General features: G+C 42.8%; 1 protein-coding gene across 2 annotated transcripts in view; it reads left to right on the top strand.

Annotated features, from left to right (window-relative positions):
• LOC119656063 (phospholipase B1, membrane-associated-like) overlaps positions 1-18135 on the top strand; it is a 70275-nt gene that overhangs the window by 36153 nt on the left and 15987 nt on the right. For both annotated transcript variants that reach the window (XM_038062340.1, XM_038062341.1), the window contains exons 5-6: positions 3062-3176; positions 10853-10999. In XM_038062340.1, coding sequence (XP_037918268.1) covers positions 3062-3176; positions 10853-10999 — 262 coding nt within the window. The remainder of the gene's footprint in view (positions 1-3061; positions 3177-10852; positions 11000-18135) is intronic.

Here is an 18135-nt window from a genome sequence, read left to right as displayed (position 1 = left end):
CTGTCTGCGGCAAGCGATGGAAAAACTGTTGGAATATGGACAACAGTTGCACCATCTGTTCATCGACTTTAAAGCGCCTATGATAGCATAGCCAGGGTAAAACTGTACACGGCCATGAGAGAATTCGGTATCCCGACGAAATTGATAAAACTGACTAGGCTGACCCTGACCAATGTGCGAGGCCAGATAAAATCAGCAGGATCACTCTCAAGACCATTCGACATCAACAACGGTCTACGATAAGGGGATGCCCTATCAGACGTCCTCTTTAACCTGGCCCACGAGAAAGTGATCCGTGATGCTGAGGTAAATGCAAGAGGTACGATCCTCTTCAAATCCGCCCAACTACTGGCTTATACTGACGATATCGACATCATGGGAAGAACCACCCGAGATGTACAAACTGCCTTCATCCAGATCGAGCAGGCGGCGCGAGATCTTGGGCTGCACATTACTGAAGGCAAGACAAAATATATGGTGGCTACGTCAGCACCGAAGACGAATCAACCAACAACACCAAACCGTACTGGTCAAACGCAAAGAAGAATAAGGATAGGAGAATATAACTTTAAAACCGTTGACAATTTCTCTTACCTCCTCTATCTAGGGTCGCAAATCACAACCGATAACAGCTACGATGATGAAATCCGCGCACGGTTGTTAACAGCCAACAGAGCCTATTTTAGCTTACAAAGACTGTTCCGCTCGAAACGTCTCACCGTAGGGTCAAAGCTCTTACTGTACAAGACTATGATCTTGCCAGTCCTCATGTATTCCTCGAGAGAAGAATCCTCCGAAGAATTTTTGGGCCACTACATGAGGATGGACGATTCCGTAGCCTAGACTATGACGAAATCTATGAGCGATACCACGACCGTCCGGTTGTGGATAAAATCCGGCTCAATAGGTTACGGTGGGCAGGTCACTTAATCCATATGGATGAGGATGATCCCATCCCGAAAGTCTGTAAGGGCAATGTCTATGGTAGAAAAAGAAGACGAAACAGATCCTGCCTAAGATGGAGCGTAGCTCAGGACCTCAGACAGCTTTTAGGGATATCGAATTGGTGGACCTCGGCGCAAAACTGGGATGTCTGGAGTTCCTTATTAAGGCAGGTCTAGACCGGATACCGGTTGTTGCGCCGTTGATGATCATTATCATATCCAGGAACAATATCAGAAATCCTGCAGATTGCTCTGATGCTGTAGGAATGCGATAGATAAGACCTGGGGACTTTCACCCAAACGGATATACTGGATGTATACATCCATAATAAAACCCATTTTGATGTATACATGCATCGTCTGGTGGCCAAGACTGAACTTTGCTAACAGCAGCAAGTTGTTAACGCAAATTCAGAGACTTGGTTGCCTGAGTATTACTGGAGCAATGAGTACTACGCCGACTGCAGCGCTTGAGCTATCCTAAATTTACCCCCTATTCACTTGGAGGCGAAACGGAAAGCAGCCAACGGCGCATATAGGCTCGATACCATTGGGGCGTGGAAAGGCGGCCAATCAAACTGTCATGTGTCTATCTGTAAATTCCTTGAAAAACATCCGGTAGCCTTGATGCCGACCGATCATATGGTTTCCAGATTTGTCTTTGAAAAGACATACACTCTCATAATCGCCGAAAGTGAAGAATGGTCGACAAGTGGCCATGAGTCTTTCCAGATTACAGACCTAACAATCTTCACCGACGGGTCAGTCATGGAGGATGGATCGGGCGCAGGGGTGTTCTCGGAGAATCCGATTATAGAACTGGCCCGACCCCTCGGAAAAATGACGACCATATTCCAAGCGGAGATATATGCCATTTAATTGGCAGTAGAAGAATTTCTGCGACAAAAACGGAGGGGTCGCACCATTCGAATCTGTTCCGACAGTCGGGCGGCATTATCCGCACTAAATGGCAACGACATATCAAGCCAGTTGGTGTGGAGTGGTCATCAGGTGCTGCTGAAATTTGGCCGACTGAACGAAACATTCCTAGTGTGGGTGCCGAGGCACTCTGGATTCTGGATCCACAATGGTGGGGCCAGAATCAGCTCTTGGAATCTGACCATCTACTGTCAAGTCTACTGTGAAGGGTGAAATTGCAAGGATTCACGCAACCGAGTGGAGAAATTTGGACTCTTGTCGGCAAGCAAAAATTTTTTTGAAAGAGTCTAGGGCCACTAGAGCGGCATTTTTGTTGTCGCTTAAGATGCCCGGCATCCTCAGATCTCAGACGAAGACACCTTGGCAAGGTTTTCTTCAATGAAGAATCTGCACACTCTTTGCCTCTGGAGAATGTTCTCAGATTCGCTAAAGCCTGCGAACACCGTAGGCGGGAAGTCATTGAATAGGCAACTTATGGGGAAAGCACAATTGGCCCCACATTGGCCTGAGAGCTCGGAGCTGAGGCTCCCTCCAGTAAACTATACTAAACTAAACTTCCGTACAAAATCGTGAAAATAATTACACTTTTCGTAGAAATTTATGCATCCAAGCTTCTCACCATCAGACTAAAAGACTCAAATCTCATATCGCATCGTAAATTACGTCGCTTTCGTGGATTTCAAAGATAAATTAACACTCATAGATCTTTCTCCACCCGGATTTTTTTTTCTGACTAAAATGAAACATTGACCATCTGTGCGTGTCCTGTGGTTCGATATGTGTGCGTGTTCACAACCCCCAGTGGATAAATGGATTATCAACAGTTAGCTGAGTTGAGCTTTTTGCTGGAAACCACCTCTGGTCCTGTGTACAAAGCTGTACCACCAGATAAATGGAAAGGCGAGAAAAAACAACAAATGCTAAGCCTCACGATATTTATCACTTTTCGACAGCCTCAATTTATTGCTGCAAAGCAGAAGAGCAAATAGGTGAAGCTCCCGAAAAGGCCAGCACCTAAGTTCATTCATTATTTGTACAAGGATGAATATCTTGTTGAGAGCAACAGGACACGCTGGTGGAGGAGCATTATAGTGTGTTTAGTTTAGATTGTATTTTTGGTAGGATATCTCACGCAATTTCGCAATTGAGTCTGATTTATTCTCTTCGTTAATTCACAGGTGGCAATGATTTTTGTACATTTGCCTGCACATTGAAGAATCCAGAGATTCTGCCGAAGTTACATCGAGAAAATTTGCTGAAAGCGCTGCGGTATATCAGGGATAACATGCCAAGGTAATTACTTATATATATTCTTCTGAAAATAATTTAAAAAGATATCTGCTGCTTCCTCACCAGATACCCGAACCAATTCCTCCCCCAAATCGAAATATCTTTAGTATCTCCAACACAGCAAACACACCCATTTTAGCCCGTTGATATCAGCAGGTTATCTCATATTCACCAAATCAATTCCATGATTGTCTCGCAAGGTCCTGTGCGATAAATTTAATTGCGGTGATGAATTATTCCTTACATTTGCTGCAAGTGATATCCACCCAAGCTTACATAAATTTCCATAGGAACGCAAATAATTCAAATTATCATTTACTTGACACAGAAATGTATTCCCAGCAAATGTCCCTGTTCCTAATGAGATTAATGCATTCGCATTGCCAGATGTCCGTCCCGTCGACTACAAGCCGAGTGGGAGGCAATTTATAAGCCTGCATCATGTCGGAATTGATATCTGCAATCATCATTCCCGCCTATGACAGAACTCCAACAGAATTCCGAATGCCGTGCAGGAAATTAAAGGCGTATAGTATCTGTCATTGCCTAAAGATTTTCTCATCAAGCCGGGAACGAGGGAAATGATTGATCCGTCAGTGCAGCATCTCATCGGGAAAACTCATCGTTTCCCCCAAGCAGCTGACATTTCTGTTTTGCACAATCATTTTTCAAATCTGTGACAGGTGCATGACTAAAGCTTACTTCCAGCTCATTTTGTCTAGCCTTTTGCCAAGAATTTTCCGGGAAGGATGAGATAGCGATTTTTTTTTCTTTACACTTCTAACGGGCGAGATTATTCTGCATTTCTGGTCGCAGTTAAGTTATATCCTAGTTGATGTCGTGTTGATAAGAATTTTCAAGCTGCAAAGAAAGCAGACTACAAGCTAGTCCAGCTTCTTGAGGGCTAATTGGTTTAATAAATATAGTTATGGATTTACTTTATTTGCTTAAATAGACACCTTACAATCCCTTTCCATGTGTTTAGAAAGTAAAGTCAAAATAATATTACAGAAATATCTGTTCACTATCTGTAAGGTCCTTTTTGGGTGGTGGTGATAAATGAAGAAAAAAAAGTGTTGTACCAACTAGCGGACTATCACCTAAATACCTCCCGTCGTCAGGGAGCTAGCCTGAAACCATTGATACATTAATTCGGCACGTCCACTTGCTCATTCACCTTAAGGGAAAGGAGGAATTTCACCAGAGAGAAAAGAGGTGGAAGGGAGTTGTCAGTTTAAAGAACATCCTCCCATCTAATCCCTCCATCAATTGAGAAAGCGAATGTAATGCGCAACATGGGTTCACCTGCGAGCGCTTCACAGCATGTGTCCTTCAATGTTGTCGTGAGCCAGCAGTCAAGCGGTCATGTCTAGTACAGGTAAGGCTGAAAATACCGGCTTACAAACGCCCCATGTTTTCAGTTTAGACACTGACCAAAGTTCCAGATGAACTGCGCAATTTGCCTGCTTCTTCAAGAGCTTGGAATTATAAATAATCTTGCGTTCATTAACAAGGAGGGAGACAAAATTTCTTCGGTTTTGAAACAGTACGGTAGAGAGCCACCCACCTGCATGTTTTATCACCTTGATAAGGGCGTGGCATTTATGACGCCCTCTTTTGAGGTAAGTTTTCCAACGTTTGTCAATACCCGAGCGAAGACCAAAATTACAGTTCTAGCTTCACCCACTGCTGCTTTAGTTTCCTAGAAAAAACCTATTTTGGAATCAGCCACCAATCCAACAGAATTTCGACAAAGTCACGATTTTTCGGGTGGCTAGTTTATGAGCGAGTCTCTACTGATTCCCATCCACCACGTCGACTAGCTACTGCCAGCAGGTTTGCTTTTATTTATCGCATTGAGGAGTATGCTTTTAGCTGATCAATACTCTGTAAAATGGTCATTTTGGTTTTCCGTTTCCTGTAGTTTAGTATTTGTTGGAAAAAAAGAGAAAACCAGTGGCCAGTAAATAATCTCCTACTTCAGTTTCCTTCTTTTTCTTCAGCCTCTGTCCCATTCACAAGCGGGGTCGGCCCGTCGTTTTCGGTTTCGCTATTCGGCTCTATCTCTATCTGGATGCAATCATGAGGCTTCCAGGCATTCAGCGTATCAAGCCACCATTGCTTTGGCCGGTCTTTCCGTTGTTTACCGTTGTTCAGACCAATCTTGGCAAGTGAATTTTCGTTGGCGCGAATTACGTGACCATACCATTGATGACGTCTCCCTTGCAGTTTTTTTACGATCAGTGCAACCCCATATCGATCGCAGGTATCCTGATTTAGGATATGATCAAAACGTGTCACGCCACTAGCCCAACCCAACATTTTGGTCTCTAATAGTCGTCCAACATTCAGAACCATAGAGGGCAACAGGGAGGACGGCACTGTAGGAAATTTTTGACAAGACCACCAATTGTGGAACGCCACTTCATCCAGGTTGCGTTAATGCGTGAAGCAATTTCATAACGCAGTTCTCCATTGGCTGATAGCATTGACCCGAGATATTTAAATCGCTCAGTTCTGGGCAGATCGCTCTTGCTGACAGTGATTTTGCCTGTTTCATGGGGATCGGTCGTCAACAACTTTTATTCAGATTTAATCTGATACCGCGTTGTGTGAGACGATCATTCCATTTTTGGACAGGTTGCTCGAGATTATTTTACTAAAATGTCAGATATCGCCTTCTGTTTGTAGTTAAGTCTAAAATTAATAGACCATTAGCTTAATCCCAATAATAAGCTAATAGCTTAGCTTTGTACTAATGAAGGGAGTAAGTTGCTCCCGAAATATATATATACATAATAAAATAAAATTGTAGTTAGGATTAAGCTAATGGTCTATTAATTATTTTACTGTAAGACGCCAGGAGAACATCGTTCTGCATAAATCACTGTATAGGGCGCTGGACGGTGAATTTTCCGTGTGACGGTGTCTATAACAAGAACAAAGAGGGATGGTAAGAGGGCGCTTCCTAGATGAACGCCAACAGAGACCCGGAGCGGTTTTGATACACCCGCCATACTTCGAACTTTACTTCTCGGATGGCGGTAAAACAATTGAACCCAGTGCACGAGTACTTCTGGCACTAAGTGTTGTCGTAGAGCATCGCCAGGGTAAAATTGTAGACGGCCATGAGAGAATTCAGCATCCCAAAGGAATTGGTAAGACTGATTAGACTGACCCTGACCAATGTGCGAGGCCAAGTAAAAGCAACAGGATCACTCTCGAGACCATTCAACATCACCAGCGGTCTAAGACCAGGGCGCCCTATCATGTATCCTCTTTAACCTGGCCCTCGAGAAGGTGATCCGTGATGTTGAGGTAAATGCAAGGGGTACGATCCTCTTTGAGTCAACTCAACTACTGGGCTATGCTGACGATATCGACATCATGGGAAGATCGACCCGAGACGTACAAAATCCCTTCGTCCAGATCGAGCAGGAGGCGCGAGATCTTGTGAGCACATCAATGAAGGCAAAACAAAATGTATGGTGGCAACTTCAGCACCGAAAATCAACCAACCAATATCATTAAATTGCACTGGTCAAACGGGAAGAATAAAAATAAGAGACTACACCTTTTAGACCGTTGATAGTTTCTCCTATTTAGGGTCAAAAATCACAGCCGATAACAGCTACGATGATGAAATCCCCGCACGGTTGTTGGCAGCCAACAGAGCCTATTTCAGCTTACAAAAACTGTTCCGCTCGAAACGTCTCACTATAGGGTCAAAGCTCTTACTGTACAAGACAATAATATTGCCAGTCTCCATGTGTTCCTTGGAGATTTGGGTTCTTAGCGAAAAAAGTTGCGAACTCTTGGTCGCATTCGTGAGAAGAATCCTTGGAATAAAATGTTGACCCCTAAATCTATGACCCATACCATGACCGTCAAGCTGTGGATAAAATCCGGCCCAGTTGGTTGGGGTGGGCGGATCGCTTAATCCGGATGGATGAGGATGAAACAGCCCGAAAAGTCTGTAAGGGCATCTATGGTAGAAAAAGAAGATGAGGCAGACTCTGCCTGGGAGGGGGGGGGGGGGTCCCATACATGCAAAAGGGGGGTGTACATTTTTTTCATCAAATATAGTCATGTGGGGTATTAAATGAAAGGTCCCGGTTGATGCTTTCCGAAGCCGGCTTTAGTTTTCACATTTTTTCGAAAGTTGGGGAATACGGGGGTCGAAAGCGATCATTTCTTTCATGGACCCATTCTCAGAAACTACCCAACCGAAAAATCTGAAAAAAATCAGGAGGATGTCACTATATGGTATCTAGGCTCCAAAATGCCCTTCATTCAGATATCTGATCAAATAAAGTTAATAATAGTATATTACTATAATTTTTAGTAGTTGACTGCAAAACTCCCTTTAAGTTCATCCTAGAATCACCAAATTTTGCGGGAATGCACACTATAAGGCAGAGCTAAATTCCAAGTTTGGTGGAAATCGCACTATTAATGACGATTTTATAATAGGTAAAAAATTCAAGGTTTCTTATCTCAGTATCCAACGAAAGGGGGTATTCTCATATAATATATACATATATTACGTTCTAGGTTCTAATGGGACAAATAATATCCACTCAAATATTTTTATATAAGAAATTCACAAAGCCTTTCTTATCTGAACAACCCAGCATCTGATTTCCCGACTTGTTATTTGTTACTTCGTCATTCATATTCGTTTTGATATAAGGCAGACAGTTTTCGCTCAGCGCAGGGGACTGTTTCATCTTGTCCTTCCTCACCCTCTTTTTCTAACCTTGGAGGTCACCGAGATAAAGTTTCCTCTAGATGTGTCTTTCTCTCTTCATTATCTCCTCAACTCGATCTCGAGCCGGTCTGCTCTTATGGTGCTCTCAACGGGAAATGCGGATGTTTTTCTTTTTGAGCCTCTTTTGTTTCTGCCCATTTTTGTTGAGGTAGGAAGTATTGTGCAGTAGCGTTTCTAGTTCTACCGACCCGTTTCTCATCCAGAAATTCTTCTACAGAAAGGTTTCAGACTACATGTGCTTCACAACTCTTGCACATTTTCAGTTAAGGCTTTCCCTTTTAGCTCTGGCAAACACTTTCGCCTGACCTCCCATTTCCCAAGTTCCAACCACCTCCTCCGGGCTTCTTTTCGGAAAAGGAGCGTTGAAAAATACATAAGTTGCGTCTGCGAATCGGTAGCCAAAACACTGTAAACCTATTTCCTTCCCCTGCTATCTCCTAGCATCTAGTGTTTCCATAAAATTTGTACCACACCCAGGAACGGGTGACGCTGAGAAATAAAACTGCTGCTTCATTTTCCCAAAGTTTACACTTAACTGATTCAGAAGCTGACAGATGGATTAGCTCTCGCTCAGTGTAACGCGATGTACTAATCTCGGTCCACTGTACACTATCCGACTAGTATGCCGAAAGGTTGACTCTTGATTCACTTTGAGAGAGCCAGGCTCACTCCGAAAGAGCCTTCTACTTAGATTGCAGGTAAATTGCCAATTAGGAGATTGGAACCTCTTTCTCGGACAACTCGGGGATACCTCTTTCTATATCGAGAGCGACCCGTAAAGGATCCAAGACGGCCTCTGAGGTCTCTTTATAGATTGGAATCAATAGATGTAATTATTGATGATGATGTCTAATGCTACCAATTATATAGAGAAGCAGGTATTTAATAGAGGATTGACCTTCGTACTTTATCCATGCAAAACACACAACCGACAAAAATGTTTAAGTCAGCTACCGGATTTGCTGCAGAAAAAGAGGTTGCAAAAGGGCCAATTCAGGAAAAGCTTCATGTTCCGAGGTCTTCTCCCATATAATGAGCATCGAAAGATGGAGATCAAGGGAGTGCTTGTATGCTTTGAAGGGTGAGGAAACAAAACTTAAGAAGCGGCGGTCTAGTTTCATACTGTGTGAAGCGAAAGTAGTTGAGTTGATCTTATGAAGGGTAAGCAATATGCACAAAGCCATAATAACAATAATGCTGTTTGTAAAAAGGAAATAAAGGTTCGTAAGATGGGAGGCTGGCTTCCTAAGCACATGAGTCAGCAAGCGATAAGAAGACTAAACGAAACAATCACGATCGATGGATCTAAATCAGAAGTAAAAAGCCAATGAAGAATTAAGCAAAGATGTGAAGTCGCTCAGAGATGATTGTCGTCTCCGCCAAATCCAATTTTTTGTTCAGAACATACCGAAAAATGTCAAAACTGATCCCGACCTAAAAGAAGTAGATAGAAATGCCAACAGAATGTAAAGAATTCAGAAGCTGGAGGGGAAAAGTTGGCATTGAGTGTAATGTCTGCCATCTACACGAATATATCTCACTACAAAGGTACTTGAATAGCTCACGTTTGGGCACATCATGGCCGCATGCATGAATGGCATTGACCATTCCGATAGATGAGAGAGGTTTGAGAAAAACTTCGTTGGTATATTACCGAATGATGTAAAGTTAAGTCAAACTCCCTCGACGCCACGTTAACGATCAGGATTTATTAATGAAGACCACTTCCGTATCCAGAGTGGGAATTACAATCATAAATAACCTCTACGGTAACCTTGTCCGTAATTTAGGGATAAAAGACCCAATGGAAAGGGCAAGTTGTAGGTCTGCAAGCAACAAGCCATACAAAACTGCATGATTTGGACGGCTATAGGCTTTAAGGTTGACGAAGATAAGGGACATGTGTGTAAAGTACCAAATTGTCAGAATTTAGGGAAATACTTGCTCCTTTGACGCAGGAGGATGAAACGCCTTCGGGTTTTGAAGTTGGTGCTCACAATGACGATGTATCTGAAAGGGGTTTCTGATTTAGCTGTTCATCTGAACTTTGGCATTCAATATTTTGGTGAACGAAATGGCGACCAGATATGGTAGGAACAACAGTAAAAGCGATTGGGTGGAGCAATAACGTATGCCAGGTCGCCAAGAAGATGTTTCGAGTAATGAACTGGAAGGCATTGGCGCGCGGTCAGGTTATCTAAAGTTTTCGAGTACTACGCAAAGTAAGATTTAATCTCAATGTCGCAGTGAAATCTGGATTGCCAGAATAACAATGACAAATTCATTTGGGTGAAGTCAGAAGAAAATTTATCTAACAAGCGCATTCCAGACTAGAATCGAACTGAAACGGGGCGGTTCAAACCATCTTTATTTCAGTCAAGTGGTGGAAAACCCTTTTGTATACCATACTTTGATTGTTAAAATTGCAAAAGGGTGGATCCTTCGATTTATTTCATTTAAAAGTTCCATTTTTGTGCTGTAGTTTTTAAACAGATTTGTTACCTCTTCACTCGGAGCTGCAAAATCGTCTGTCGACTAATGTCCGCCGTGATAGTAAACTATCGAGATAGTAAGAGTTCAAGTAAGAACATCCTTATCTCTAATTGGAATGTTATAAATAGTTGCTTCAAATTTTTCTTAAAAAAACATCCAAGGCTTCATCCAGTGTATAGTATTTTAGCCCTCAAAATCCCTTATGGAATCAACTACTTCTCCATTTAATGCTCATCCTGTTGTTGGGTATCCTCATTCCCCAGCTGAACGCATACAAAACATTTCTTGAAAGCTTGACACTCGTTTACAACTTTTTGAAGACGACATTTCAATTTCATAGAATATGATTATCCCGTTTTTTTTTTTTAAATCTATCTATATCATAATATAGCGTACATCCTGTTATCTTTCATAGGACATTTGTCAACGTAGTTACGGAGCCATCGCCGCACAACGTCGTAACAAGAAAAACGAATTCAAGATTCTGCAAAATGATTAATCGTATGGAGTGCTCTTGTTTTATTGGTAAATTGTATAACCCAACCGAGGAAACAATAGAAAGGTATGTATTCAAAATTGACGGGGGTAGGATGGGGGGTGAGGGTGGAAAATTGTTTCGATTGCAGCCTGACGTGAATATAATTTTGAAGGCATGATAAATGATTGGAGTGTCAAAGAGTGACGATTAAGTAGGTTTCGAAAGAATTCAATCTTGGGGATGATACAGGAGAGGAAGACGTTTGTTTTACAGTTTTTGGTGGTAACTGCTAGCATGATTACTACATAGAAATGGAACTGTTGGTAGAAGGCTTGTGAAGGAGCAATTGAGATGATTACTGCTTGGGGTTTAGGATAGGCATTTTGGTAATTCGCTTTAATATTTATGTTCTGTTCGAGTGAGCTGTTATATTTTAAGTTTATTATGCTGAAATGAAGGACCACAGTGTCTGCCCTATGGGCATCATCATACGGTTCTCATTGAAACTAAACTGATTTGGAGACTCAATCAGAGCCCCGCGGTGAATAGAAGAGCAGTAATGCTTTATACTGAGCGAAAGTTCAGCCGATGGAATTACAGCCGAATTGGTTAAATATGGAGGCGACCAGTTACACTAAGTGGTTCATCAACTTGTGCTCAAGGTATGGGACAGCGAATCAATGCCTGACGATTGGCAGCGAGGCATTATCTGTCTCATACATAAAAAGGGAGATATCACACAGTGCAGCAATTATAGAGGTATCACGTTGCTGAGTACCATCTATAAGATATTCTACACTATCTTGCTAGGCCGGATAGCCCCATACGCTCAGAACATCATTGGCCCATACCAAAGAGGCTTCACTCCAGGCAAATCAGCGACAGATCAGATTTTCTCTCCGCAGCAAGCGATGGAAAAACTGTTGGAATATGGACAACAGTTGCACCATCTGTTCATCGACTTTAAAGCCGCCTATGATAGCATAGCCAGGGTAAAATTGTACACGGCCATGAGAGAATTCAGTATCCCGACGAAATTAATAAGACTGACTAGGCTGACCCTGACCAATGTGCGAGGCCAGATAAAAGCAGCAGGATCACTCTCAAGACCATTCGACATCAACAACGGTTTACGACAAGGGGATGCGCTATCATGTGTCCTCTTTAACTTGGCCCTCGAGAAAGTGGTCCGTGATGCTGAGATAAATGCAAGAGGTACGACCCTCTTTAAGTCCACCCAACTACTGGCCTATGCTGACGATATCGATATCATGGGAAGAACCACTCGAGACGTACAAACTGCCTTCATCCAGATCGAGCAGGCGGCGCGAGATCTTGGGCTGCACATCAATGAAGACATGATAAAATATATGGTGGCAACGTCAGCACCGAAGACAAATCAACCAACAACACCAAACCGCACTGGTCAAACACGAAGAAGAATAAGGATAGGAGAATACAACTTTGAGACCGTTGACAATTTCTCCTATCTAGGGTCGAAAATCACAACCGATAGCAGCTACGATGATGAAATCCGCGCACGGTTGTTGTGAGCCAACAGAGCCTATTTCAGCTTACAAAGACTGTTCCGCTGGAAACGTCTCACCATAGGATCAAAGCTCTTACTGTACAAGACTATGATCTTGCCAGTCCTCATGTATTCCTTGGAAACTTGGGTTGTTAGCAAGAAAAATTGCGAATTCTTGGCCGGGTTCGAGAGAAGAATCCTCCGAAGAATTTTTGGCCCCCTACATGAGGATGGACGATTCCGTAGCCTACACAATGACGAAATCTATGAGCGATACCACGGCCGTCCGGTTGTGGATAAAATCCGGCTCAATAGGTTACGGTGGGCGGATCACTTAATCCGTATGGATGAGGGTGATCCCGCCCGGAAAGTCTATAAGGGCAATATCTATGGTAGGAAAAGAAGACGAGGCAGACCCTGCCTAACATGGAGCGATGGCGTAGGTCAGGACGCCAGACAGCTTTTAGGGATATCGAATTGGTGGACCTCGGCACAAAACCGGGATGTCTGGGGTTTCTTATTAAGGCAGGCCTAGACCGGATACCGGTTGTTGCGCCGTTGATGATGATGATGATGATGCTGATGAAGCGGCTCAAGTGGTTTGCGGTTTTCTTTCTGTTACACAACATCTTCCAAGGGCCAAAAAAATTTCTCCTACCTAAAAAAATTGATGCATTTTCACATGTAGATAAGCCGTGAGAAACAGATGTCGGGGAAGGACGTGTTTTTTGAAAATCAACGGAGTTTGGGGAAAGTGTAACGAAGAAAGCAAAAGAGCAAAATATGTTCAGAAATTTAAATATTAATATTGCATATATATTTGTTCCTTCATGAAGATGTACAACGCTGCGGAACCATATTTAGATATTGATTGACTGCCTTTAGGCCTTCATGCTTCTGGCTCCTTCCAGCAGCTCGTCCTCTAGTTGTACAATTACTTAGAAAACAGCTAGTCAGATCTCCTTATCTTGGCGACTGTACTCTCTAGGTTCATGCTTATTCCTAACGCCGGGTTTTGATTCTCCCTCTCAATCTCGAATCTACGGTAGTGAAGACAGTGGTTCGGATCCTCCGGTATCCCATCCAGCATCTGGAATAATTCAGCAAATCATCTACCGTAAAACGGTGCAAATGCTGCCAATATCAACCACCGTGTCCCGCATAGAAGTGCCAAGACCAATTACTATGGCCTCCCTGTAGTTCCACAAAATACCACATTGTTGGGAATGAACCTACGCGTCCACGAACCCTTCGAAGATTCGTTCGTGTGCGTTTCCAGAAGTCATGGTACTCTGAACTTGGTGGATTCGTGCGTTCTTTGCACTTGCATGGTACAGCAGAATGTCGAATAGAATCATGTCTGTCACGACGAGGGCTGCCTCAACTGACATAATTCTAGAAGCACTGCGAGTTTTTGAGCGCCTCAATCCATATAGGGAACGGTACAACTCCATCTGAAAGCCATCTCGATTGGCACACATACTCTAACTGCTCCCTTGGCATCAATCATCACCGCTAGATATTTGCTACACAATCAAGACATTACTGTATGTTCACTGACTGTCAACTTAACAAAGCTAGGTTCTTTATCAAGACTACTTCTAGTCAAAACTTCATCCTCTTCGGTGTCTTCGTCATGTAAACCTTCACATTCTCTGGCTGTTTTCTGTAAAGACCGCAGCCAAGTCATCCAGAAATCCAGGAGTCATAGCCTCTTCTAAGACGGGAAACACTAGCACTTCATTATTCATGATATTCCACAGCATAGAACCTAGTCTAGCCCTGTAGTATTCTTTGCCGAGCTCGCCAAGTCTCCAGGAACACCTATGTAAACCAATTGCGTGATTTTTTGTCGTCCAAAGCGAACACGGCGAAGCACCAGCAAGAATTTACTACGTTTCTTGACAATTTCCGCATTGGAGTGGGCACGCCGGATCTCATACGTCTTCCTTTTCTTCAGAATCTGCCCCCTTTACAAGCGGGGTCGGCTGGTCGTGATCGTTTGCGCTGTTTTGTTCCATCAAGAGCCTGATCTGGATGCAATCGCGAGGCTTTCCCAATCAAGTGTATCAAGCCGCTTCGACCGGCTTTTTGGTCGATTACCATCGACTTCGAACTTCAGATCAATCTTGGCAAGTGAATTCTCATTAGCGCGAATTATGTGACCACACCATAGAAGGCGCCTCTCTCGCAATTTTTTCATGATCGGTGCAACCTCATATCGATCGCGGATATCTTCATTTCGAATGTGATCAAGGCGTGTCGCGCCAATAGTCCAACGCAACAACTTCGTCTCCATTACCGCAAGACGCCGTTCATTGTCTTTTATAGTCGGTCAACACTCAAAATCATAGTGAGCGACAGGGTGGACAACATTGCGGTAAATTTTAGATTTGATCGATCCGCTTTCGTGTTTGTATGGTTAGCCAGGCTGACGCTCTTCTGGAATGTAGCAGAGGACTACATTCGCACCAGCGACAAAGCTACTTTTGATGGCGACTCGGTGCTCATCTATATTTTCGGACGGGTTGCTCAGAAAATGTCCTATTTACGCAGCAAGAAAATTTTCCTAATGCTGAATGACTGTCCGACTGCAGAAATAGCCTATATTGAATTTGGAAACCGATGCTCTGTTCTTCTGGGAGAAGACGCGTGATATTGATAGACCTTAGCTCAGTACAAAGCTACAAGCAAGTAGCTTTGCACTGATGAAGGGGGTAAGTTACCACTGAAATATATATATATATACACTATAAAATAAAATTGTAGTTTGCAGTAAACTACTGGTCTATCAATTTTAGACTTAACTACAAATAGAAGACAATATCTAACCTCTTAGATACATACGCGTGATATGTAAACGAAGGTGAGCGACCATTAGATGATGGTCCCTTTCAAGGTTCCTTCTTTTGATACGAGGTTTGGGAAGACAATTCCGCAATCAACTGCTGTTTGTGATATGGTCGTTCTGATTAGATGTTCGTTGCTTTCAATCTGCTGGTCAGTCGACACCCAACTGTCCTTGTGACAGTCCATATGCTCGGATGGTGTGCTGAAAGTCACGAACCTTTAACAATTGATGCCCGAACTTGTTGCTCTCAAAGCCCACAATTACGTTCAGATTACAGATCACGATCAGCCCTTTAGGAAGCCTCTCCTGAACTGCATTGAATGCACTCTTCTTCACAATCTTTAAGTTGCAGTCCTGACAGAAATCGGCTTCAGATCATGAAAGGGCATTTTGCAGAAGTCGACAGCAGCAGTCCAATAGCGGATTCGCATCTATTATCACTTGCTTGGCAAAAACATAAAAGCACAGTGTTACAGGAGGGAGAACACCATCCAACTTCGCTCAAGGCCAGAATGCTGTAATTAATTGGGATTGGGAATTCTAGGGCCCTCAATACATTTGCCGAAGGGAGTATAATCATTCTAAAAATCAATCATCGACCATTTTCCATGACCATCCCTTATCCACTTTGACGAAAAGCAAGTAAGATTTTAAGGGTGCTCTTACAATCCAAATCACATCTTGGCACTGGAGACAGGCACTCCTAACGTGGGCCAGTTCAAATAAATTCCAAGTACTAATCTAGGCCTATATCCAGATTTTCAGTGATGTCAAAGTTGATTTTGTTGCATTCCTTCATGATACTTCTGCATGTTTAAAGTAGTCAGGTTCGACCGAAAACTTCATTTATTTTTGAAGAGGAATCCTGGGCATATTCACTGAAATTGCAGCTCTCCAGCATTTGATCAATTTTTGGTGGATTTGAAAGGTTTGTAGTTCATCTCCTGCTTCAAAATATCTTCTAAGGTCTCAAGATGGAATCTAGTCCTTATTTCATGATTTGGAGTTGATTAAAGGATGTTTATTATCGGATATCACTTAGCCGGGACGATAATAGTTTTTGAAAAGCCTAAAGTCGATGGTGTTTGTGAAAATATGAAGAAATACGAAATCTGATCAAAAAATTCAAGGACTTTCTCAATAACTCTTTCTTACAAACATTTACAATTATTCTATTTATTTATATTTATTTATTCCCTTTCAAATACTCCCTTTGAGAGCGTGTACCTGAGCGTGGGTACCTGTGTCTTGGCAGCAGCCAGAAGTCACACGAAGCTAGGTCAGGAGAACTGGGTGGATGGGAAATGGTTTTCATCGAGTTTTCGCAAAAAATTCGCGAATGAGGAGCGTGGTGTGACAAGACGCGTTTCCGTGATGGAAGAGCCTTCCCGGCCAGTCTTTTGGCGTAAAGTTCTCAGGGTTTTGAGTTATCGATAGCTATTGATTGTCTCACTTTGTTGGAGGAATTCATTATAAATGATACCCTTCAAATTGAGGAAAACAGCTAGCATCACTTTAACGGTTGACCGCACCTGGCAAGCTTTTTTTGGTCTTCGAGAATTTTTTGACTTCCACTGGGACGACTCCATCTTGGTTTCCAAGTCGTAGTCATAAACCTAACACTCGTCACATGTAGTGATGGTTTTCAAGAGGTTTCCATTAGCATTGGCCATCTACAAGAGCTACTGACAAACCTCCAGGCGATGCACTTTTTGATCCTCTGTCATCGTCGTGGAATGCAGCTCAAATTCTGGGTCAAAATCTCCTGACATGACTCAAATGAGATGTCACACTCCTCTGCCATCTCACGAATCATCAAGCAACGATTGAAATGCACAAGAACATCCACTTTGGTTATATGAAAGTCGCCAATTGAGGTTGAAGGCCTTCCTGAACGAGGGTCATCTTCTGTTGATGTTGTGCCTACCTTCAGACCTTTGAAAAGCTCGTGACACCGCGAACGACTCATCACTTCATCGCCAAAGGCTTAATGCAGCATTTGAAAATTTTCCATGAAAGAATTGCCCAATTTAACGCAAAATTTCACGTAAACACGTTGCTCCCCTTTCACGTTCATGACAAAAAACACCGAATACGGAAGACGCACTTCACAAAACCAGTTGAACAACCGGTTTGGAGAAGGTTTGAGGAACAAAACAACATAGATATTACTCAGGAAGGTTCCCGGCAAAAAATGAGCGCCGAACCACCTGTCAAAGTTAATACCAAGACGCCCAATTTGAAAAGTCTTGGAACATTTTGATCATAATCGAAAGAACTTGAAAATGTGTTGAATCTTGTGGCTTCTTGCTCTTGTTTCCCCTGTCAGCGGCACAATCGTTAAGGACGTCTCTTCTTATAAGAGAGAACATGGCATGACTGAAAGTAGTTATATGTGTTGGTTACTCTTTTATTCAAAGTAACAGAACAGACATGATGTGAACTATAACCAGCGCTGTGAGACCTCAGCTTTCCAAAATAAATTTTTGCTTATATTATTCTGTTAAGGGAAATTCATATCCGCTGCCTCCGCTGTGAGGGATCCGTCAGTGTACCAAGTAATCAGTTGCTAGTTTAAACTGTATGTCACAACCACGCTCTACCAGTTTGCCTTGTAACTCCAACGTGTTTCGAACTTCTTTAATAAGTGAAACTTTGTTGTCACGTTCTCTCTTGGTATCAATAATTCGGGATACAGCCTAGAAAGAATATCAATCTTGCTTCGATTTAGGCAGCTTCTCGCGTCACTGTGTGGGTGCAGGTTGAGAGGGGTTAATCCCAGAATTACCTCCAGGGATGCCGTTGGACATGTTCCACTGATACAAAAGCAAGCCAGTCTTT

This window comes from Hermetia illucens, chromosome 4 (assembly GCF_905115235.1).
Source record: "Hermetia illucens chromosome 4, iHerIll2.2.curated.20191125, whole genome shotgun sequence".
NCBI lineage: Eukaryota > Metazoa > Arthropoda > Insecta > Diptera > Stratiomyidae > Hermetia > Hermetia illucens.
Note: the sequence above shows the minus strand (reverse complement) of the source record. Positions and strands in the feature narration are given on the sequence as shown.